The sequence below is a fragment of the Myripristis murdjan genome, chromosome 1, assembly GCF_902150065.1.
Source record: "Myripristis murdjan chromosome 1, fMyrMur1.1, whole genome shotgun sequence".
In the NCBI taxonomy this organism is placed as follows: domain Eukaryota; kingdom Metazoa; phylum Chordata; class Actinopteri; order Holocentriformes; family Holocentridae; genus Myripristis; species Myripristis murdjan.
Genome location: NC_043980.1, coordinates 20,466,247 through 20,487,610, shown reverse-complemented (window position 1 = coordinate 20,487,610; position 21,364 = coordinate 20,466,247). Strand labels below are relative to the sequence as shown.

The window sequence follows — 21,364 nt, the reverse complement described above, 5'->3', positions numbered from 1 at the left end:
AAAAGTAATCATATGTCATTCACCTCAAACAAGTGAGGACCGCATGGATGAAGAGTGCATCTGGTTTTGCTCAGCATACCAAGCAGAGAGATGGCAGCCTAGATAAGACGGCAGCACCAGTGGCAGCTTACTAGGCCTGTGGTCTCTCTGGGTGATCTCATAACAGTGATTTATATTATCAAACAAAAGCAAAAAGTTTATAAATAAACTAATGAGAAATTACCATGGAGGAGTAACTGGGTCTGAAACGACCAGAATCATCAGCAGTTTGTTTACCTTTTTCATGTTATTTCACACGATTACAAGTAAACTGCCTCGAAATTCTACATCAGCCAAAGGCAAAGTGGGCCAAAACATTCATTAAAGGTGTTTATCTGTGTGTTTTGACAGATTGTGATCAGACCATGGATAACAGCAGCTTGCATGAGGACGCTAACACCTCTCTCCAGACTGAACCTCAGTCCTGCATTATGTTGAGGAGCCAGGCCTCTCGAATGTTCCTGTACGCCTTCCTCACTGTAGGCATTATCTGCACAGTGGTGGGCAACTTCCTGGTGGTCCTGTCCATTGCCTACTTCAAGCAGTTGCAGTCACCTACCAACTGCTTTGTCATGTCCCTGGCAGTGGCTGACTGCCTCGTGGGCCTTGTAGTGATGCCCTACAGTATGATTCGGACTGTGGAGGGCTGCTGGTACTATGGCGTCCTGTTCTGCCAGCTCCACTCCAGCCTAGATGTCATGCTCTGCACCGCCTCCATATTCCATCTTAGCTGCATTGCCTTTGACCGCTACTATGCTGTCTGCAACCCACTAGTCTACTCTGTAAAGATGTCCCGGAGTCGGGTGGCGCTCCTGATTGTTGTGTGCTGGGCTGTCCCCATGCTCATCTCCTTCGGCCCCATCATGCTCGGCCTCCACATGGCTGGTGTGAACATCCCACTCCCTGAAGATGTATGTGTTTTCCTCGTGAACCGCATTTATGCTGTCATGGCTTCCCTGGTGGCCTTTTACTTGCCCATGGCTACTATGCTGGTGGCCTACTGGAAGATCTACAAAGCAGCCAAACGGCAGGCCAGGCAGATCAGCGCCATGGAAAGTCAGATGGCGGCTGGGGTGAGCAAGGACTCTAGCAAGAAGCAGAGACACCGGAATACAATGCGGAGAGAGAAAAAGGCAGCAAAAACCTTGGGCATCATCATGGGAGTTTTCCTGATCTTCTGGATGCCCTTCTTTACAGTCAACATTGTTGACCCGTTCATTGAATACAGCACTGCAGTGGTAGTATGGGATGTGTTTCTGTGGCTAGGGTATATCAACTCATCTCTAAACCCTTTCCTGTACGGCTTCTTCAACCGTTCCTTCCGTAGGGCATTCCTTATGATCATGGGCTGTCAGATATGTTTGCCTGGGTCTTCCCCTGGGATGGACCTATCGCACTCTAGGAAAGAGGGTAATGAACGTCCAGAGCCACAATAAAATAACTCTTATTATGTGGCAACCACATTTCTAGTTGTATGCCTCCTGTGGAAATGGGAAGAGTAGTCAGTAGAAATGTATCTTTGTAATAAAGGTATTTGACAACATGTACAAAGAATCATATTGGTTATATCATAGACATTTATTTAAGAGTAGAGACCTTTGGGAGAGAACTGCAAAAAATAATAAACAAATAAATAAATGTAAAACTGTCAGTGTAGGTAAACAAACACACAAACAAACAAACAAATAAGAATGATGATCATATCTGTTGTCCATCATATTTTAATCCATTATCATAAATACCCAAGCAATTGTTTTTTTTTTTTTTTTTTGCTTTTTTTTTTTTGAGTGTTCAGAATTAAGGCTGAGTTTCACAGGAGTACAATTCAAATTTCAGTATTCAAAAGACTTAACAAACAGAAACAGTCAGAACTGAGTAATCTATAAAATTACCATTTCAATTTTTAGAATATTTTTCTGTACTTTAGATTCTGTTTTTACATGTTCTTCATTTGATTGTTTCTGGTGTGATAATGATTTTTTTTTCCTTTTCTTTTTTGCATGGAATCCCTTGTGTTGATCACACCAAAAACAAGAGATGACCACAGGCAAATTTTCATTTCTGTGTATCCCCACAAAATCCTTCCCTCATTATTAACTGTGGTTTTGTTAAGAGAAAAATAAGGGAAGTCAACAGTCACACCAAACATTCTTAACAGTAGGCAAAAAAAACAAAAACAGAGTTACTGTACTTTGAAAGTTATCTCAGCAGAGGGATGTACAGTTACTGAAATAAAATGAAAACGGTTCAGTATTAAAAGGCAGACCAGAGATGCAGGTCTACTGAATAAACTCTAAAATTCAATTATGCATATGACTATATTAATACCTGTCATATCCTAAAGGTTTTTTTTTTTGCTCTTATTTCAGAAAACTCTCAAATGTCTGAATTCAAATATGGATTATATTGAAATAGTGATTATGCATTGATATTCATATTATGCAGATTTTTAAGTTCTTCAGTTTTCAAATGTATGTTTCCATGTGTTGGGAAACTGATTTGTGGACTGTGACCGTGAGAAAGCTTTTTCTTAACTTGGTAAGAATACTCTCAGACACTTTTTTTCTTTTTTAAGAGAAAAGCAAAAATAAGATGACATTGGTGAATCTCAGAAATCAGTGGATACTAACAAAATCACAACATATTGTGGATACAAACAAAAATAAGAAGATATTTGTTTGTACATCACTTCCTGCATCTGGCCCACTTGTGGGGCAAAAATAGGAATATGAAATGTGGTTATGTTTTGATTAAATGGTGGCTCTGAAAAGTCTGTTGTCTGAGACAGAACAGACTAGACTCAGGAGAGGCACATACCAGTCCAGCCACACTAAGAATAACAAAAAATGAGATTGGATCCCAGGATATTGTGATTCAGAGACTCAGAGAGAGAAAAAGATTGCAAAGAGAGCAATGTAAAATTTAATTTCTAATTTTACCATGTCATATTTGAAAAGCACTTGCTATTTTGTATTAATAAAATACAAAAACATTCACTGTGTTTGATTCTGAAACCCCAAAAGTAGCCTAAACTTAGAATGGTGTGTGAAAATGAGTAACCCATAGAAAACTAATGTAACACAAACACAAAGTATGCCTTTGATTATTGCTGTGTTGACTGCCCCTTACTACTGTTTACTGTTATTGAAAATGTTTTGTATTAACATTAAATTAGATTTAGACACACAGACATTAAAGGTGAAGTAATAATAAAAGATTTTAAATTTACACAAAAGCATTCCAATTTCTCTATCTTTCACTTCAGACACTTTGCCTTTCTAATTCATTTCAGTGGTCTGGTGGAATAGCTGCATGTATGGAGGGTTACACACACAGTCAACCTGTGAGGTTCCCAGCACAAATATGGATTCCAGTCTCGGGGGCCTTACCCTACACCTGGTACAAAGTGTCTTTGCTAGTTTCCAACCAGCATAGATGTCATTTTCCTGTCCATCAACCACGTTGCATAAATATCAAATGCATTTGCAAACATCTGTGCGTCCATGGGCGTATTGGTCTTCAAATCATGTGCATTCAGGCACATTGTTGGCACACTGCTAACTTGAGGCAGTTGAAAGTAATTGTGTGACTGTGTGAAAAAACAGTCTGAGGTCAGTGGTCCAGTTTTTACTGTTATTTTCAGGGGGCATTATCAAGATAGTAAGGCGTGCCTACATGGTCAGGTGCGCAACACGTGTCCACTCTGTTACGAATGCAGAGATGCCAGCTTCACCTCAAGGAGCGTTGATAAAATCCTGTTGTTGCCCATGATGGCTTGCTCATGCACTTTCACTTCATGCACAAGCAGATCTGTCTCTTCTCTAGGGAAGCATTCCTTTTTACCTTGAAAATGCACCTTTATAATAGCAAGCCACCAAGGTGCAAGCACATTTGGCTTTTAAAGGGAATTGGAGAAGGCATTCTGATTGGTGTATTGCATTTTACACCCAAAAATACACCCATGATTAACTAACAGAACCATGAACCATGTACCATGTGTCTGGAGCAACAACCTTTTTTTCTGCCTTTAAAATAATAAAAATGGACTTGGACACACCCTAAATGCACTTGCACTGTTAAAACAGAGCCTGAGATCTTTTGCTGTTACTGACTGAATGACTGACTGACTCCACCTATTTGAGAAAGGTGAAGTATGTGATTTTGACCAGTAGGTGGTATCACCAGCACAAACTGTGTAACCACACAAATTATTCACACACACACACACGCAGTATAGTGTATGTTCTACCGAGCCAGTGTTCACTGTAAGCTGCTGATTGAAAACTGAAAGTGAAGAAAAAACTATTTTATGACAGAAATGGAGGGTTTAACTCTCATAAGGCTCATGTTGGATTATTTGGATTAGTTTGTCACTGAGCTTCAGTTTGGAAATGCGGTGAAATGGTAGACTCAGCTATAAAACTGTTTGTGTCACTGCATTACTCAGTCTTTGTTTGTTTGGGTCATGGTCAAGTGACTTAGTAACTTAGCTACACACAGCATATATTGCTTACGGCAAATGTAAAATCTGGTCATTAGTTCCATACATGCAGTTAGTTTGCTATGACAATGTTAATGTAGACTGAGTGACCAACTGTGGGCTTTCATCAGCCTGAAATGTGTGTTTTGTTTTGTTTTTTTAGCTTTCTAATTGCCGACTCACTGCCCCAAGCCTGCATCAGCCTGGCAGTGTGTGTGTGTGTGTGTTGGGGAGTGGGGAGGAATGGGATTTACCCCTGAACAAATCAAAGTGGTTGGACCAGCTCGGCTGTTTTCCAAGCTCAAAATCTCAGCAGCCGTAATGGAAACAGTGGAGTATCTGGTATAAATAAACAACACTTCTGAACCCCATGCATTGTTATGGTTATTTGCACATTTGAACTTGCAAATGATGAGGATTGGATTCCTCTGGAAAGCTATGTGAAATTCGTATTCTGTTTTTTTTTTTTTTTTTTTTTTTTGGTTTTGTTTTGTTTTGGGTTTTTTGGTGCTGAATGAACTTATTGAAAGAAGCAAGAGCAAGTCTCTAGTGTGTTTCCTACCCACATTCTCTGGTCTTGTCATGGATGATGAGATTTACAATTAGATTTAGATTTCACAGCTTTCACAAGGATGTAGCAAGGACGTCCAGACTAAGGCCGTGGTTAAACTTGTCTTTTCAATGCGTCTTTTGTCATCCGATCATGCCAGGACGCATTAAATGTCAAGTGTGCTCTGAGATCAGATCTTTTGGAGGTGTGCACAGCATGTGGGCATTATCTGGACAATTTATAAATACATATAGTGGAATATATCCACAGGGGAATATATTCGATTACTATCTGATCAGGCCGGTCACATTGAAGTGCCAAGTCTGGGCACACATATGCAGATACAGATGAGTTCTGGCACATCACAAAAGTCACATTCAAAAGACAATACAATAACTATGGCCTTTGACATAAAGCTGTGAATCCATAGGGAAATATACACTAGACTGGGGCTCCTTGAATGTGAATGTGCCCCATTTGTTCCTGCACCAATTTCAACATATAACATTTGAAACAATATTGAGAGAATGTTGTTTTCTGCAGTTGGTAAATTTAAAGATGCACTCAGTGACACAACACAGCTATTTTTTCAGGCGGTTCTTCAGATGACGTTGTACAGTTTAATGAAGAATTCAGGCACAAGGGTATGTGATGGGGCACCTGGGGCCATAAACAAAAAGTCTTCAAGTGTTTCTGACAACAGGTCCATTGAATGCTATCCAGCATGTATTTTATGCTTGTTATTTCTTTTGCCACCACTGTGATAAAATCTGAATGAAGGGTTTTCTAACAATGACAAGCAGTGTTGGCAATGCAACACAGCCAAAGCAAAATCTGGTTCTTTGTGTTAATTCTGATAACCAAGTTAGAAGATCACAAGAGAATAAAATGTTCTTTCAATATTTTAAGCAGTTGTACACCTTAAGAGGCTATACCTTTTCTTCAATCTGGTGTCTTTTCCTAAATCTGGCATCTACCTTTACTCTATAAAGTGTTTTCTTTCTTTTTTTTCTTAAGTAAATAGCCAGGCTGAGAAGGCTGTAAAAAATAGCAACATTTTATATGTAGTTAGCTGTTTGTCCAATCCAATTAGCTAAAGTTAATTGGACTCTGAGCTGAGATTGGGTCGGCCTTGCGTTAGTTACAGAGATACTTAATTTAGTTATTTTACTGTCCCCAAGGGGGAAATTATTGCCACAGTCCGTATTGTGTCTCACATAAACACACACACAGTTACAGGAAAAATGCAGCCAAACAAGTTGCTGAGTAAAAACAGATTTTTTACTTGAGGGGATGTGGACTACATGCAAAAATAATAATGAAATTAAAAAAAAAAAAATAGAAAGGAGAATTAGAGACAGTTGAGGGTTTATTTGAAAAGATGGCAGTGGGGCAAATTTGCCATGGGTTCAGCGCTGCAGGTAGGAATACGCATTGGACATAACATCACCCAGATATTCATAAATCTAAAAAAATGTATTTACCATAACAACATACTGCAATATACTATATTTATTAAAACCAACCAAACGAGCCTCGAGTCTGTCTATGAACACGGACAGCTCATAGACAGACTGAATGGACTGATGGTCATTCTTCCCCATAACATTCATGGCAGTTCTGGCCAGCTTTGATTTCACTTGCACAGAGAGATTCCCATACCATGCCTGTATTCCATATTTTATTAAGGACCAGGACCGCAAGGTGTGTACATCTTTTTTTTTTTTTTTGGCTGCCTCCATAGACTATAGGACATCTGAGGAAATAGAGCCTTTGCTGTCATCTGAAGTACTACCGACATGGGTGTGCCAGATAAAGGTGCTGTCAGTGTGAACTCCAAAGTATTACTAAGAACAGACCTGAGTAATGACTAACTATTGATTATAACCAGGCTGTGGTTACCTACTAATAGGGGGACAAATATAATTTCTTCAGGTTTCTTCACATTTAAAACCAGATGATATATGAAACACCACTGCACAAAAAAAAAAAAAAAATCTGAGAATGATAGGATGATCTATCACTGTCTTCATGCAATAGGCTGGAGATGGCAGAAATGTGTGTACAAAAAGTTAAAAAAAAAAAAAAAAAAGTGTTAAAAGGACTGGTGAGCTTACACATTTTTGTGTAAGCTGTAAAGCACCTCAAATACATCCGGATTTGTTTTGGTCTGGGAAGGCTGCAGTTCCTGTCTGTAAACAAACTGGGAAGGGTCTAACAGATGGTTGGCAGCTGATTCAAGTGTAGACTCCATATACATCATCACAACTGAAGTTAAAGCTATCTGTCTGAAATCATTGTTTTCAACAGGACAGAGCTTTTTGTTTACGGGTGTGATGACACTTTATTGCTGGAGAATAGAGCACTTTGCCGGGGTCACTTTTTCTGCACAAGATATTTGTAGTGCATACCTGATGGAAGAGAGATTGGACCTTGTGTGCCAGTATCGCTAGCCTGGTGCCAAGGGACGGCACCAGGTTGAGATGGAGTGTACTTCAGAGAGAAGTCCTAGGTTTCAAACCTATGATAAAAATCATTCAGATCATTGGCTTCCTGGGAGTCATCTGTAGTGATGTGTGACATATATCTGACTTTTTCCTCAAATGTTACACAAATCTGTGAACAGCAAAAAAGCAACAGTCAGTCTGACATTTTCAATTATGATTGGGCCACTTTCATATGTTGTCCTAAATCAAACACATATCTAATTCCTGCTGATGTGATGGCTACATGAATGCTCAGATCAAAATTATTTTTTTTCTCCCACTGAGCACGCTCACATCAGTGTCATTATTCATTTATTGTCAGCAGTGGTGGACAAAACAAATATGGAGGATCACAGCAACAACACAGAGACAGGAGGTAACAAATTTAACAGATATATAGCAAGAGGCTTCAGTCAAAGCCCTTTTTTGCCTTCCAACCCTCAGCCCAAACAGCTGATGGACTGCCACCACAGTATTAATACAGAAAACAATTTAAAAACAGTGTGTGGATCACTATTTCATTAATGTTGCTGATGGACTGTTGTGCCAATGACATTTTCTGTTGTGGGCTCATGGTGCAGAACTGTTCACTCTGATGACTGATACAGGTCACATATGAAGATGAATGTGAACAGGCAAGGCAGAAAAAAAAACATTTAAAAAAATCAGAATTGGGTCACTTTCAACTGTTGTGCAAACACAGCCTTGAGTCTCACAACTTTTCTGTGTTCTATTTGGTAAAATTTTGTTCTGTAATGTCTTTTGTCTCCTCCTAGTTTCCTTTAGCAGCTAATTGATTTCCTTCTGTAATGCTTTCAGCTTCATATGGTCATCTGGACATCTGAGAGCTGCTTTTTTTTTCTTGTTTTCTCAGTCCTTTACCTCTTTAGTTATGTGTGGCTTATTGTTTGGATACACAGTTATTCCTTTTCATGAGCACATCTTGCATGGGAGGCAGCAATTAGCTTCAGCACTGAAGCATTTCATACCTCAGGCACTGGTTATCAGGTTTAGATCCAAAACTCAGATTCAGAGTTTTTATAAAGCATGTTTGACCAGGTGGCACAAACTCTGCTTTCTCTGCCTTAAGGTGAGGCCAGGTAGGGGTTAGAAGTGCCTTTCATCTCAATTTTGTACAGCTGTTCCTCTGTGGCAGAGGAGAGGAAAACTGGAGGGCAGTGATTGCACTCATCTTGTGCCAAGTGAGAGTAGATTAGAATTTGTCTTCCTGGCAGAGGGCTGAAAATGTTTGCTAATAATCTGCTACCATTTGCCTCATGAGAACTGAGAGACAGGTACCATCAGCCACCCTGTGCTGTCTGTTAGGTGAGCCTCTGATCTATAGTGTACATCGACACACACACACACACACACACACACAAAGAAAAAAAAAAGAAAAAAATGTGGATGGTGGATTGGTTTGGCTGATTGGCTTTAGGGCAAGAAGAGATTTAAGTACGAAATGTATTGTGAGATCAGACTCATTACAGGATGTATTTGAGGTGCTTTACAGCCCAGTTAGCTTGGATTAAAATGGATTTTGCGTGCCATTATCCAATGAGGAGTAGCATTTTGAATTTGAGTAGGCAGGTGATGGGAGGTAGCAGACAGCTTACTGGTTTGGTACATTGCTCGTTATTTTATTTAGCGATCCAGTCTTCATCTTATTTCTTGCCATTTGTGTTGTACTGGAAACTGGAGGCTGTGAATGTCTATAGAGTGAGGTTAACTCTCTCACTCACTTCTTCCTCTCTCTCTCTCTTCCTTCCTCCCTCCCTCCCTCCCTCTCTCACTCCATCAACACTTCTGTTCTTACCACTGTGTGTATGTGTGGGACAGAGAGAGAGAGAGACAGAGGGAGAGAAAGAGAAGGTCTGCGTGCAAAATGTTTTCTTTGAATTCCCCAAATATCAGCACTTCACAAGTATATATATATATATATATATATATATATATATATAGATATATATATATATATATATATATGTATATATATATATATATATATAGATATATAGTCGGTACTGTTGTAATTTTCACACCCATTCACCATGGTTGCCTCATATAGAAATTGATCTATGTTCAGCATGAGCACCGAGACTTACTTTACTTTTTAAAACACCCCACAAGGTTACCCTTAGTTAATATTCAGGAATAACAAGAAATCAAACAGCCAAAATCAACAGTGACATCTACTGGATATGGCAGGTACTATGTTTGGTGTCAGGAATCAACATAGAGGTATGTTTTCTGTCCTTTTAATTTTGCTTTACATCTGACAAACATCATAACATCAGCAAATACAAACAAACAAAGCATATTCATTTAGGCATGAGCACTCAGTTGGCAATGTAAATTACAGGCAGGTAGACCAAGCATGTTAATAGTTCTTTTCCTTGTAAATGATCCTGTCAAGGGAAAACCCATCTTTTTTGTCCTCCTCTTATAAATTGGACAGTTATAATAAATACCGCACTGTATCATCATTTCCACAATGCCTAGTCCAACCACAACAAATTGCAGAGCAGTTTTAACATTCAGTCCAACAATTCCATTTCATCATAATTCACACAATCTGGTGACAGCACCAGTTGCACTTTATAACCCACTCTAAATTCCCTCTACTACATTTTCAAAACATTTAACACATCATTTAAATGTGTTACAGTTATATGATTTTTGTTCAAAACCAAATGAATATCAAACAAAACATTTCCCATCTGTTCATTATGATCAGAAAGTGTCATTTGGCTGAATGTTTACCTGACAGAGATTGAATGATAATGCTAAAAGAAAGCAGTGAGCTCAAAAAGTAATAATGGCACAGACGGCTGGTATTATCTTGCCAAATGTTTGTGTACTGTATATACCTGTCAACGGTGGGCCAAAGACTTTCCCATGCACAGTGCTTCCAATTGACAGCTTTAAAACAGAGTCCAAGAAGTACTTCTAGGTCCGAAAAATGGCCCTAAGCGTTCCAAAACAAGTTTCATCTAAATAAACATGACGGTCGGAAGGGATTGAGATAACCTCTTAGACAAGTTTGTGCTTGGATCAAAGCCCTCATTTCCAGACCACAGCTTTGATCAAAACTGCTGTCATTCTAAAATCTTTTTTTTTTTTTTAACACAAAATTATGCCCGGTCACAGTCTTGCCTCTATGTTGGCCCATCATGGCCACATAAACGAAAAAACAAAAAACAAAAAACAAATTCATATATTCACCAGTTGCCATCTAAATGTCAGTCTCTTTCAGGCCATAGCATTCTGTCAAGTCAAAGAACTGATAACTGCTCTGCTCACAGTCATTGTAAATCCCCATAGAAACTGTATCAATGTCAGTCCGGCCCACTGCAGGTGTGGTGGCCTTCCCTGTCCCTCCCTTGATTTTGTTTGACAGATTGTTCACCTTCTCTTTGAGTTGGAAGGAGGACTTTTGCAGTGGTGGAAACAAGCTCCATCCCTTGAAGCTAAGTGAGCGCCCTTTCCCTTTGTATAACAAAGAGTTCCCACAGGTTTCGTGCATGGAAAAGCCGGGCCTGTAGTCCCCCCTGTGGTCCCTTGTCATACCCTTGACAGCTGTCCTCCATCTCTGGTCATAGAAGCGGCGCAAGACCCTCTGCCGTTGGTGGCACTTGCATCTAAGGAGACGAGTGAAAGCTCTCTGGAACTCCTTGCTGGAACAAGGGTATATCATGGGGTTGATGCAGCTATTAAAGTAGCCGAGCCAAAATACCACCTTGAACACACTCTCAGATGGCTTCAGTGCTGGGAAGAAGGATCCTAGAAGGAGATAGAGCCATACGTGAGATATGTGAGTAAGCTTTAAACCTGAATATAATTATAATCGCTTCAATGTCCCACTAAGAATCCAAACTCTGATATAACTTCCCAGAGTTTCCTTTGACTAAACCAAGAACGACAAACACTTTAAATAAAGTGTAGTTGTGACTGAGCAAAACCGCATGAAATTAATTTTTTTTTAGGAGGGAACTTTTTTAGTTTTGCAAAGAGTCATTTTTGAAGTGGTGGACTCCTTGTTTATTAAAGCTGTAGGAAGAGGAGAATGGTGTCTTTAAAGCCTCTGCTTTTCTGCTGTCAGTTTTATTTATATGGTACAAATAGTGCTTTAATGTACACAGAGTATTCACAACTATCAACCCTTTGCACTTGAAATGGAAATTCAATGGTAGAGATGTATCATGAAGAAATATATCAGCACAGCAGTAGGTGTGTTTTTAAAAAGTGACAGAGGGAAGTGCTTACATTGCATGCACTTTGATTAACAGACCAGGCATTAATATGCTCCAACCAGAGGCATGTGTCAGGTATTTTAACCATTTACATTTGATCAAACTGTCAAGGCACATCTGACCTCACTCCAAAGCACACCACTGCTCAACAGACCACTTGCCAAGATCCACTGATTTATACATGTCACGTTAACCTGGCTGCTGACTACACAAAGCATGGTATTATTTTCCGTGCTGGAAGATACATCTTATGAGAGGAAGAAAGAGAATAAACTCCTGGACTTTTGAGGTGCTGATAGCAGTGCACCTAGAATTTTAATTTAGAGTGGGTCAGCATAAACTCTCCTACTGCAGTGATACTTTATTCACTGTGTTTAAATTAAAAAAATAACTCACTAAATAAAACCTGTGCTAGTAATCCTCAGGCTCACAGTTAGCCCCAGCATGGCAGTGGCAGTGGTCATGTCTTGGTTTGTGGCAAAGTAATTGTGTGTAATCACATCTCTCAGATGAAAGCAAGCTCCTTTGGATCTGAAATTGCTATGTGATTATATGATACCAGTCCCCCCAGGCAGGATGTTTAGAGGCTAGAAAGGAAAATACCTTTTACAGAAGACCCCTGCCCAGTGCCTGATGACACCATTACTGCTATTTCTGGCCGTACAGGAAACCCAGACTCATCATGATGACAAAGTTCTTCGACATTTCGTCTTACTTTGGCAAGACCACAACTTCAAACAATGCAGCGCTTTCTTGTTCTCATTATTCATGCCTAGACATGAGGGATGCTATAAAATAAAACTCCAAACCACATAACAGTTTGTTGCGTATTGCAAATCTCTCCCTCTGCAGCATAAACTACAGTATATTGTGCAGCAGCAAGAAGCATACATTATCCCACACATACTGTGCAAGTCTTAAGGGAAATGTATGGGAGGCCTATCCTATTCATAAGAGAATTAGATCAATCAATACTTTATTGACCCTCTTTGAAAAAAGTGTTCACACCATAAATTAACCAACCTCTCAAAATCAAATCAAATCAAATCTAACCAAATGCAGTCTGTGTAAAGTTTCACGAGTTTTAAATGGATTGAGGCCCACATCAACATGCCGACCTCAATCCACTTAAGAGTTCCTCCTATTCAGACTTGAAACAGTTTATGTACCCTGAGGACTTGGGGTGAGTCTTTGCTTCATGCACAAATTTATTCAAAACCTTGATGTGGCGGAAAACCCTGTCATGGACAACCTTTAAATGTCATTTAAGTATTGTATAGGATGATGGAGCACTGCGAAAATGAACTGGACCATTTACTGTACAAAAACAAAATTAATTTAAGGTGATAAAGCCTACTCTGCAATCTTGCATGTAAAACTCACAGGATGATTATGTTAACATTAAAAACAGGTTTTATATCAGAATATGAGTTTGTCGTTGCTTTGTATTCCACATGGTATGTTCCAGTGGCATTACTACTTGCATTAAAACTTTGCAGGGTGGGATGGGGGTGTAGGTTATGGCCATGTCAGCATGACATATTGTTTGACTGTTCATGATAAGTTGCCTTTCCCTGTTGCTTTACATTTGTCCTTGTCCCTGCAGGGTTGTACTCAGCACAGTACTGCACGTTGACACAAACACTGCACAGTGATTAAGTAAGTGTCTGAATTGGACCCAAAAGTCCTTTCAGACAATTCTGTTATACAATGGGAGTTGTGTTACTAGGACAGTACAACTGTCTAAGTATATAGACTGGCTTGTGCATGACTTTAAAATTAATGCTTTGATTCCACCTTAACGCACACTAGCAACAACTGGGGCACTTAAAAAGGAATGTTAAAAGGACGCTGGTGCAAAGTACTCAAAAACAATAACTCTGACATGAAAATTTCTGACTATCATGAAACAGGCCTTTCCCTATGATTAACCGAGCATTTTTTTTTTTTTTTTTTTTTTTTTTTGCAGTATGCCTAAGAATATTTATCACATCCTCCACCTGCTTTCTCTAAATCAAAGGAGGTGCCATAGTTTCTGTATCTGTGAATCAGTTGAAGTGACATCCCCTTAATGTGACTGATCAGGTGACTGACTGATGATGAGCTCTGGTATGTGGGAACCTATTCATTTAATACACATTATCAAGTAGACCAATTCACCACTCTGACACACTACCATAATATAATGATAACACCCAATATTTTTACTTCTGTGCTCTTCTCTGCATTTTTTAGATTACATTTTTATTTCTTTCCTGTATTGATGTTTGCCATTTTAAGCCTTTTCTGAAGAACTGGTTAGACCACATTAGACAGTACAAAGTTATAAGGCTATTGACAGGTTCACATGACCCAGTCCAATACATACAGTGTGTGCAACACCAAATTACAGATTTGAATATGTAGCAGTTTACATGTAAAAGCCAGTCACGCAGCCCAGAGACTTGTCCAGTCTCTCTGACAAAATGATCTTTTGTGTGAGCAGACAGGTTTCTTGTCAGTTAACAGTTTCAGGGCTTAGGGGAATTATTTCTCTGACGTCTGATGCTCCATGTGAAGGTCAGCACTTGATGATTTGCTTTTTTTAAAATCTCATCCTTGACTTAAGGCTGTAAAAAATATTATATTATGAAATTTAAAAAAAAAAAAAAAAACCTTAAGGCTACAAAGGAAGGTGCTACAGTTTGATTAATGCAAGCATAAACATCTGTCGCTGTTTTGCTCGACCAAAGGTTATAGTATTGTCATACCCAGCTATGGTTATTGCAATTCTAGCAAAACTAGAATACAAAGGGCATACAACAACTACTACCAATGATAGCAGTAACAGTACAAGTATTATTACCTTTACAACTTTGAATATTATATAGCTATATGAATATGAATAAACAAACTTAATGTGGTGTTACCATACAGTAACATAAATTCCCAATGTAATAATTTAGCATGGTGCACACTTATGCATATTGATACATACTGCTGGTTCATTTACTGCACATATGTCAATAACAAACCACACCACATGGAGAAGCACTCCAAGTTTTAACCAACCAATTCACAATTAAAACTGGGTCATATTAAATTGAACTTGCAGTGTGTTTCAACTGTAAAAGAGATTTGACAATAACCACTTTTTATTTGTGAGTTTTGAAAGCAACATGAGGCAGCTCACAAACAAAGAGGCCAGACTGCTGGTGCCTGAACTGCAGTCATAAAATCTGTAACGTTATTTGATGTGGCAAATGGAACAGCCTTGAAACTAATGGCAACATACAGGGGGAGGTCAAAATAACAAGCAATTTATGCATATCAAATGCCTAATATGGAGCATGGCCCCCTTTTCCTATCAGAGTGGCTTCAATTTGTCTTGGAAAGCAGTCCTGCAATTCCTTAACTGCGTGTAATGGGATATTGGACATTTCTTTGAGGAGGAAAGCCTCATGTTACATGATGAAGGAGAGTATCTTTTTTTTTTTTTTTTAATAAATCAAATTGAATAGGTTGCAGAACACATATCATCTCAGGTCACCACAACCCCATCTGTCATGGCAGAGCAGTCAACCATGACAGAAATAACACTGACTAAATTTTCAGTATTTCCTTTGTTTATGCCATTCTGTTATGCTAGTGTAGGTATCAGAGTGAAAAGGTAGCTATTCTCAAATTCTACAGTTTTGGAAACACTTTCTGCATTGCTGAAAAGTTGCCCTTGCAATTTCAGTGTTGCTTTAAAACACTCAGGTCAGAAACTTGATTATTCCTTACCATATCTTAATGTCACCATTTGGAACGACTGGAATTATGTCAGCAACAAAAACTGTAAAACAAACCAATTAGGACATCGTTGAGCTATTCCCTGGGGAAAAGCTGCTCTTACACTCTATGTATGATTGCGCTTTTTGATTTATCCAGGCTCTCTTGTTCCATGGAGTTATGGCAGCTATATCCACCACCATGCTGGGAGACAGATTTAATTAAAATCTGCATACAAACAGCAAATCTGAAAGGCTTTTTTTCTGTTGGTTGCTGGCAACAGTAGCTGCGAGTCTGATGCACTAGTATTGGTCAGTGGCATTAGGACACTCTCACTAGAGTTTTGGATCAATCTGGCTACACTAATGAGCCTGAAAGCCTTACATAGGAGGGGTTTGATTGGAATAAAACGTGCTAAAACACAAGCCTGGCTTTTAGCAAAAGATCTCTCATTAATGGTGTCTGTGCACACTGCATCAACATCGACCCATACACTGATCTGAGAATTACTCTTAGACAGTGGCCCACAACTACAGACAAGCGGCCCTAGGAATCCTGTGAGCACTGCATGCTGGTCAAAAGGTCATTGCGACGGAGCAGCCAAACCCCTCCCGAGTGACTCTGAAACAACAATAATGTGATCCCTGCAGGGACATTCTCTTTTTGCTTACTTGCCCCAGGGAGGTCAAAATGCAGGGTCAGCTACAGAACGGCATGCCTGAAGCTTGTAGAGATTTGAAGAAGGACACTTCAGCAGGGCAGATGCTTTCTAAGTAGGTACTTAAAGCTGTAGGATCTGGTTGACAGATGGGCTTTTCCACAGCTACAGTCTACCGCCTTGCCCCATAAAACACTGATGACACCTAATCAGACTCAAACACAGTTTTATGAGGCTTAACAAGCCCATCACATTCATGTGTCCATTAAAATGTCCGTAAGTACTTATTTTATATCAGCTGCTTCCAACTGAACACTGTGGTATTTTTCTACACAAATTACAAAGAATTGTTTTTTCTACTTTTGCTTAATGCATAAAAACAAAACAAAAAAAACCTATGAGAACACTACCCCAAGCTCAAACTCATCTGACAAGTAGTAATAAAAAATAACAGTCTCTGAAATGGTCTGACAGCCTTCATCATACTACTTTATGGCCTACACTCTACCAAGAATTCGAAAGAAACTTCTAATGATAACATCAGGCGTATTTTCCTAAGCTAATTATTTCCTTTGGCAAAGCTCTTCTTTCCCCTCTCTTTTGAATACCACTACTGAGATGGCTGCAGTCACAGTAACATGGGAAAAAGCACCAAAAACAAATTTGCCGTGCTCAAAGTTACAGGAATCTATTGAAATAGTCCCAAATTAAATGTATTAAAACTTTATCAGCAGATGTTGTTTGTTATAATCAACTTAAAACTCTGCAAAGGTTTCAGATTGCCTCCTGGGGTTGTAATCAAATGCTTAAGATGTAGATTCATATTAAGTGTAATATATATATATATATTTTTTTAATAATCATTCAACTCTGGAGAATGTCTTACTATTCCATTGCTTGGTGGTGTGTTTTAATTTGTATTAACAACAGTGTTTTTGGGACTCATTCTTGTCTGTTATAATTATTTTCAATCAGATCCTATAGATTTCAGCTGCCTCATGTTCTCTGTTGCCCTCATTTTTGAGTTAGTAAACTTCTCTTTAGACACCCAAGTTGGGCTTACTTGTGAATGCATTCCCTTGATAATGGATAATGAGATTTTAACACTGAATCCTGATTCTGGGTGATAATCTCCGGGCACAAAAGCCTTAGTTAAATACTCTCTTTTGAAATTATCCAAGGGGCACCATTTCTTTGTGATTCACAAATATATCAAGAAAAGAAGGAACATTTACTGTGTTGTTTTTTTTAAAGAGGGCATGGCCTGGAGCGTGTGGACTGGAGCCATCTCTGCCTCACCCTTTCCTTTCCACCTCCTGATTTTTTTGGACATGTTGTTGTGACTTGAGTGAGAAGAAAGCTGGAAAAACACCAACTCTTTAATGTCAGTTAATTATTGTGGTAATTAGGCCAGAGAACTGTGGGGAAGAATAGGTGCAGTGGGTCACACTGGGCTGGTCAAACAATGGTCAGAAATCAATGGTCAGGGACTGCTACCTTCCTGCCTCTTTCTGAGTGTGCTGATGTCTTAGCAGGCATTGTTATCACACAGGCTTCCTCCATGTCTATACAATAACACTGGGGAGTAGGAACTTGGCACAATTTACTGAGAGTTATGCTGGAGGCGTGTGTATCAAACCATGCGGCACTAGTGTTAAAGGTACAGCTTATTTAGAAAATTTTAGGACAGGATTTGGTCTCTTTATAACTTTGCAATCAATACAAAGGGCAAAATCCAAATTGTTTTGAATTAATCAATACGCAAACAGAGCTTCAACTGTGAATGTGCATCCCTGTTGTTGCTGGACTGTCCTTGACCCTAACAATACTCAAATTGGAAAGCACTCTCAGCTGTTGTGTTTTTCCTGGTTACTCTAAATGCATGTGGTGTCACTTTATTTATTTGTTACCCAACATTATTTCATAGCTTTTTAATTATCATATGCTATGATTTGCCCTTCTCCCACTCGTTTGAATGGACACTGCCATCCTGTCATCCATTTCATATTATGCATGCTTTATCTACCTGGTGGGTTTATTCTAATATTCTGTTCTTAAAGTTTGGAGAGGCAACAACAATGAGAGTACTGGGAGTGCTACTCCTGATAAAATATTGGCCTTTTGTTCTTAATAACTTTTGCACTCCATTTTATGAATCATATGCAAAATAAAAATTCATGAACCCCACATTAGTGTGTGTGTGTGTGTGTGTGTGTGTGTGTGTGTGTGTGTGTGTGTGTGTGTGTGTCTGCACGGTGTGCATTTATTCATCATTATGTTTAATCTATGTAAAGCCATAATGAGTCACAAGAGCCCTCCCCACAGAAGAGTCTTTGCGGTCCTGTTATCTGTACTGATTAAAGAATGACTCTCTCCTTCACGGTGTCTGATATCATCTTGCATATCTCATCATACAGGATATTATGTCCAATCATTCTGCTCTGCAATAAGCTCAACATTTACAGTGACATTCGTCTCCTATCTATCTCAATCATTTTTTATCACTCCATGCTCTAGTGCAGAGTAAATGGATAATGCGCTGTTTCATTTAACAGTATCTCCTCACTTCTAAAAATGTACAGACGATGAATGCAATGAAAAAGCGAGTCTATTTGCTCACCTAAAACAAGCAAATACAGTGCACTTATCATTATTTTATACCATGATGTAACACTTCAAATCACTTTTGTACTGCAACAGGTTGTCTGCTGGAGGCTGATGCATGAGACACTGTGGAAGCGGTGATGGCTGTGATTATTAGACTATTCATTACTTAGAATTAGAACTAAGAATAATAATTAATCTGTTTGGGCTGTTCTATTCTATCACCTCTATCACTATTCTGAGACATGATTTCACTACAACAGTAAGTCATGATACAACCCTTTGTGACAAAATAGTTGTTTTTTGAGGTTAACATCTTTGCAGAAAAATATCTTATTTTTTGTAAATACACTACTTCTTGCTTTTTGACATACACAGTGTTTTGGAATATAATATTTCATATGCATTGCCTTATTTTTCCAGTGTAGCTGTTGTAGTGGCTGCTGAGTTGGCAGTTGTTTTAATCTATAAACTAGTATGTTATTATCTGAATATAAATATAACAAGTATTTTGACAGATTGCAGTTTTGCCATCAAAATGTGTCCATTGATTAAACAAACCCACGTCTGTTTGTCTCATAGCCACTACAACCATTTTCACCAGTGAGCTACAGGCCAAATGAGTTCTCATCAATTCTCAGTGACGCAAGCGCATTGATTATTCAGGTTATATTTGATTCCATGAGTCAGAGTAAAACTCGAATCAAAAAGAGATATTTATAGAACAAAAATAGAATACTTTGACGAAATGTCTCTTTCGAGACTTTAGCCCTTAAATTGCACATTATCACCGTCTAATACGTTTGCATGGGAATCCATATTTAAGATGTTAAACAATTTAATATCAGTTTAGACTGAAGGGACACCAGGCCATCCACAAGGCGCACTGCAGCGCATCTTATGGTCTACATAAATGTGACATAAAGTATTAAGTATTGAGACATACCCAGAGGCAGAAAGAAGAAAAAGGGAAGCCAGCACACGATGAACATTCCAACAACAATCGCAAGGGTTTTAGCAGCCTTTTTCTCCCTGGAGAACTTCATCAAACGCACTGACAGAGAACTTCGGAACGGGTGGGTTTTGCTGCTCTTTGCGCTGGCAGGACGCGCATCTTCCAGCACGCTGCGACAGTGTATCCTGAGCACCACTTCCATCGACTTACTTCTCTCTCGTTTGACGCCTGCTTCCAGGCTCTTTGTAGTCCTGCGGGCCACCACATAGACCCTGAAATACATGATCAGAATGACCAAGAGCGGGAGGTAGAAAGAAAAGAGTGAGGAGAAGAGAGCGTAGCCCGGCTCCTCTGTGATTCTGCAGATGCTCTCGTCCAAAGGCGGCGGTTCCTTCCATCCCAGCAGCGGTCCAACAGAGATGACCATGGAGGATAACCACACTATAACTAAAATGACTCCTGCCCTCCTCTCTGTCATAATGCTGGGGTACTTAAGGCAGTATTTCACACCTATGTACCGGTCGATGGAAATGATGCACAAGCTGAGGATGGATGCAGTGCAGCACAGCACATCCACAGCTGCCCAGATGTTACAAAACACCCGTCCAAACACCCAGCATCCCAGGACCTCCAAAGACGCAGAAAAGGGCAGCACAATAATGCTCAGTAACAAATCTGCCATGGCTAAGTTGACGATGAAAAAGTTGGTCACAGTCTGCAAATGTTTATTGCACACCACAGAGAGGATTACAAAGATGTTCCCCACAATTGCCACCAAAATAAAAACGCTAAGAAAGACCCCAACCCCGACAACCTGCGAGTCCATCGTGAAGTTCGTGCAGGTCGTGTTGCTGCTGTTTGGAAATATTTGCTCCAGAAGAGATAAATTAAAAGTTTCGGCAAAATAGATCCCATCGCTTTCGTTCATCAAGTTAGAATATGTCATTTTGAAACTCCATAAAGAGGACTTTTAAGTTCTTCTCCAAAAGAAAAGAGTGTGATCAGCCCCGCTGCTCTCTCATTCCAATAAGTCCGAACAAATTGTAGGCTGTTCAAGCTGCATTCAAGCGTGGCTCATCACATTTCACAACAGGTCCACTGGTGGCCAGGATGTTACAAAAAAAAAAAAAAAAAAAAAATCACGCAAAGACTGAAAATAATATATGCGTGCCTGGAAAGCAAACTGTAAAAACACAGAATTATTCAACTCACAAAAATCCGCAACAGCTGGTATTTTGTATTTTAAAAGCGCTTCTCCAAATGAACAAAAAAGTCAGGTGAATTCATCCCTGCTGACATGTAACTTGAAAGGCCGATGGTTTTGCATTGGTGGCATCCTTTGTGACAACTCCATATGTGACCACATAGTCAGAGCTGGTTCAGCGTGTCAGAACTCAGCTCCACCCCGGCGCGTCACGCAGCCCTCTGGCTGTTGCGCACGCAGTCTCCACAAGAGAGCGTTGTAGAGGCGCGACATACAAAGTCACACTGACTGAGGCTAGTACTCCTGGGCATATGACAGAAGCAGTGTAAGATGACTGATATCCTCATGTAGTTACATTAAAACATATGCCATTGGTGTGTAC

At 39.4% G+C, this 21,364-nt stretch overlaps 2 protein-coding genes across 2 annotated transcripts; one reads left to right on the top strand and one right to left on the bottom strand.

Moving 5' to 3' along the window:
* Nucleotides 1-404: 404 nt before the first annotated feature.
* On the top strand, nt 405-1,475 carry LOC115362076 (5-hydroxytryptamine receptor 4). The gene has a single exon (XM_074933717.1). It carries the CDS (start codon nt 405-407, stop codon nt 1,473-1,475), a length of 1,071 nt encoding a protein of 356 aa, XP_074789818.1.
* A 9,205-nt stretch (nt 1,476-10,680) lies between these two features.
* On the bottom strand, nt 10,681-21,081 carry adra1d (adrenoceptor alpha 1D). The gene is made up of 2 exons (XM_030065211.1): nt 19,770-21,081; nt 10,681-11,338 (listed from the first exon to the last, which is right to left on the bottom strand). Exons 1-2 carry the CDS (start codon nt 20,722-20,724, stop codon nt 10,791-10,793), a joined length of 1,503 nt encoding a protein of 500 aa, XP_029921071.1. The 5' UTR covers nt 20,725-21,081; the 3' UTR covers nt 10,681-10,790.
* Between the last annotated feature and the right edge of the window lie 283 nt (nt 21,082-21,364).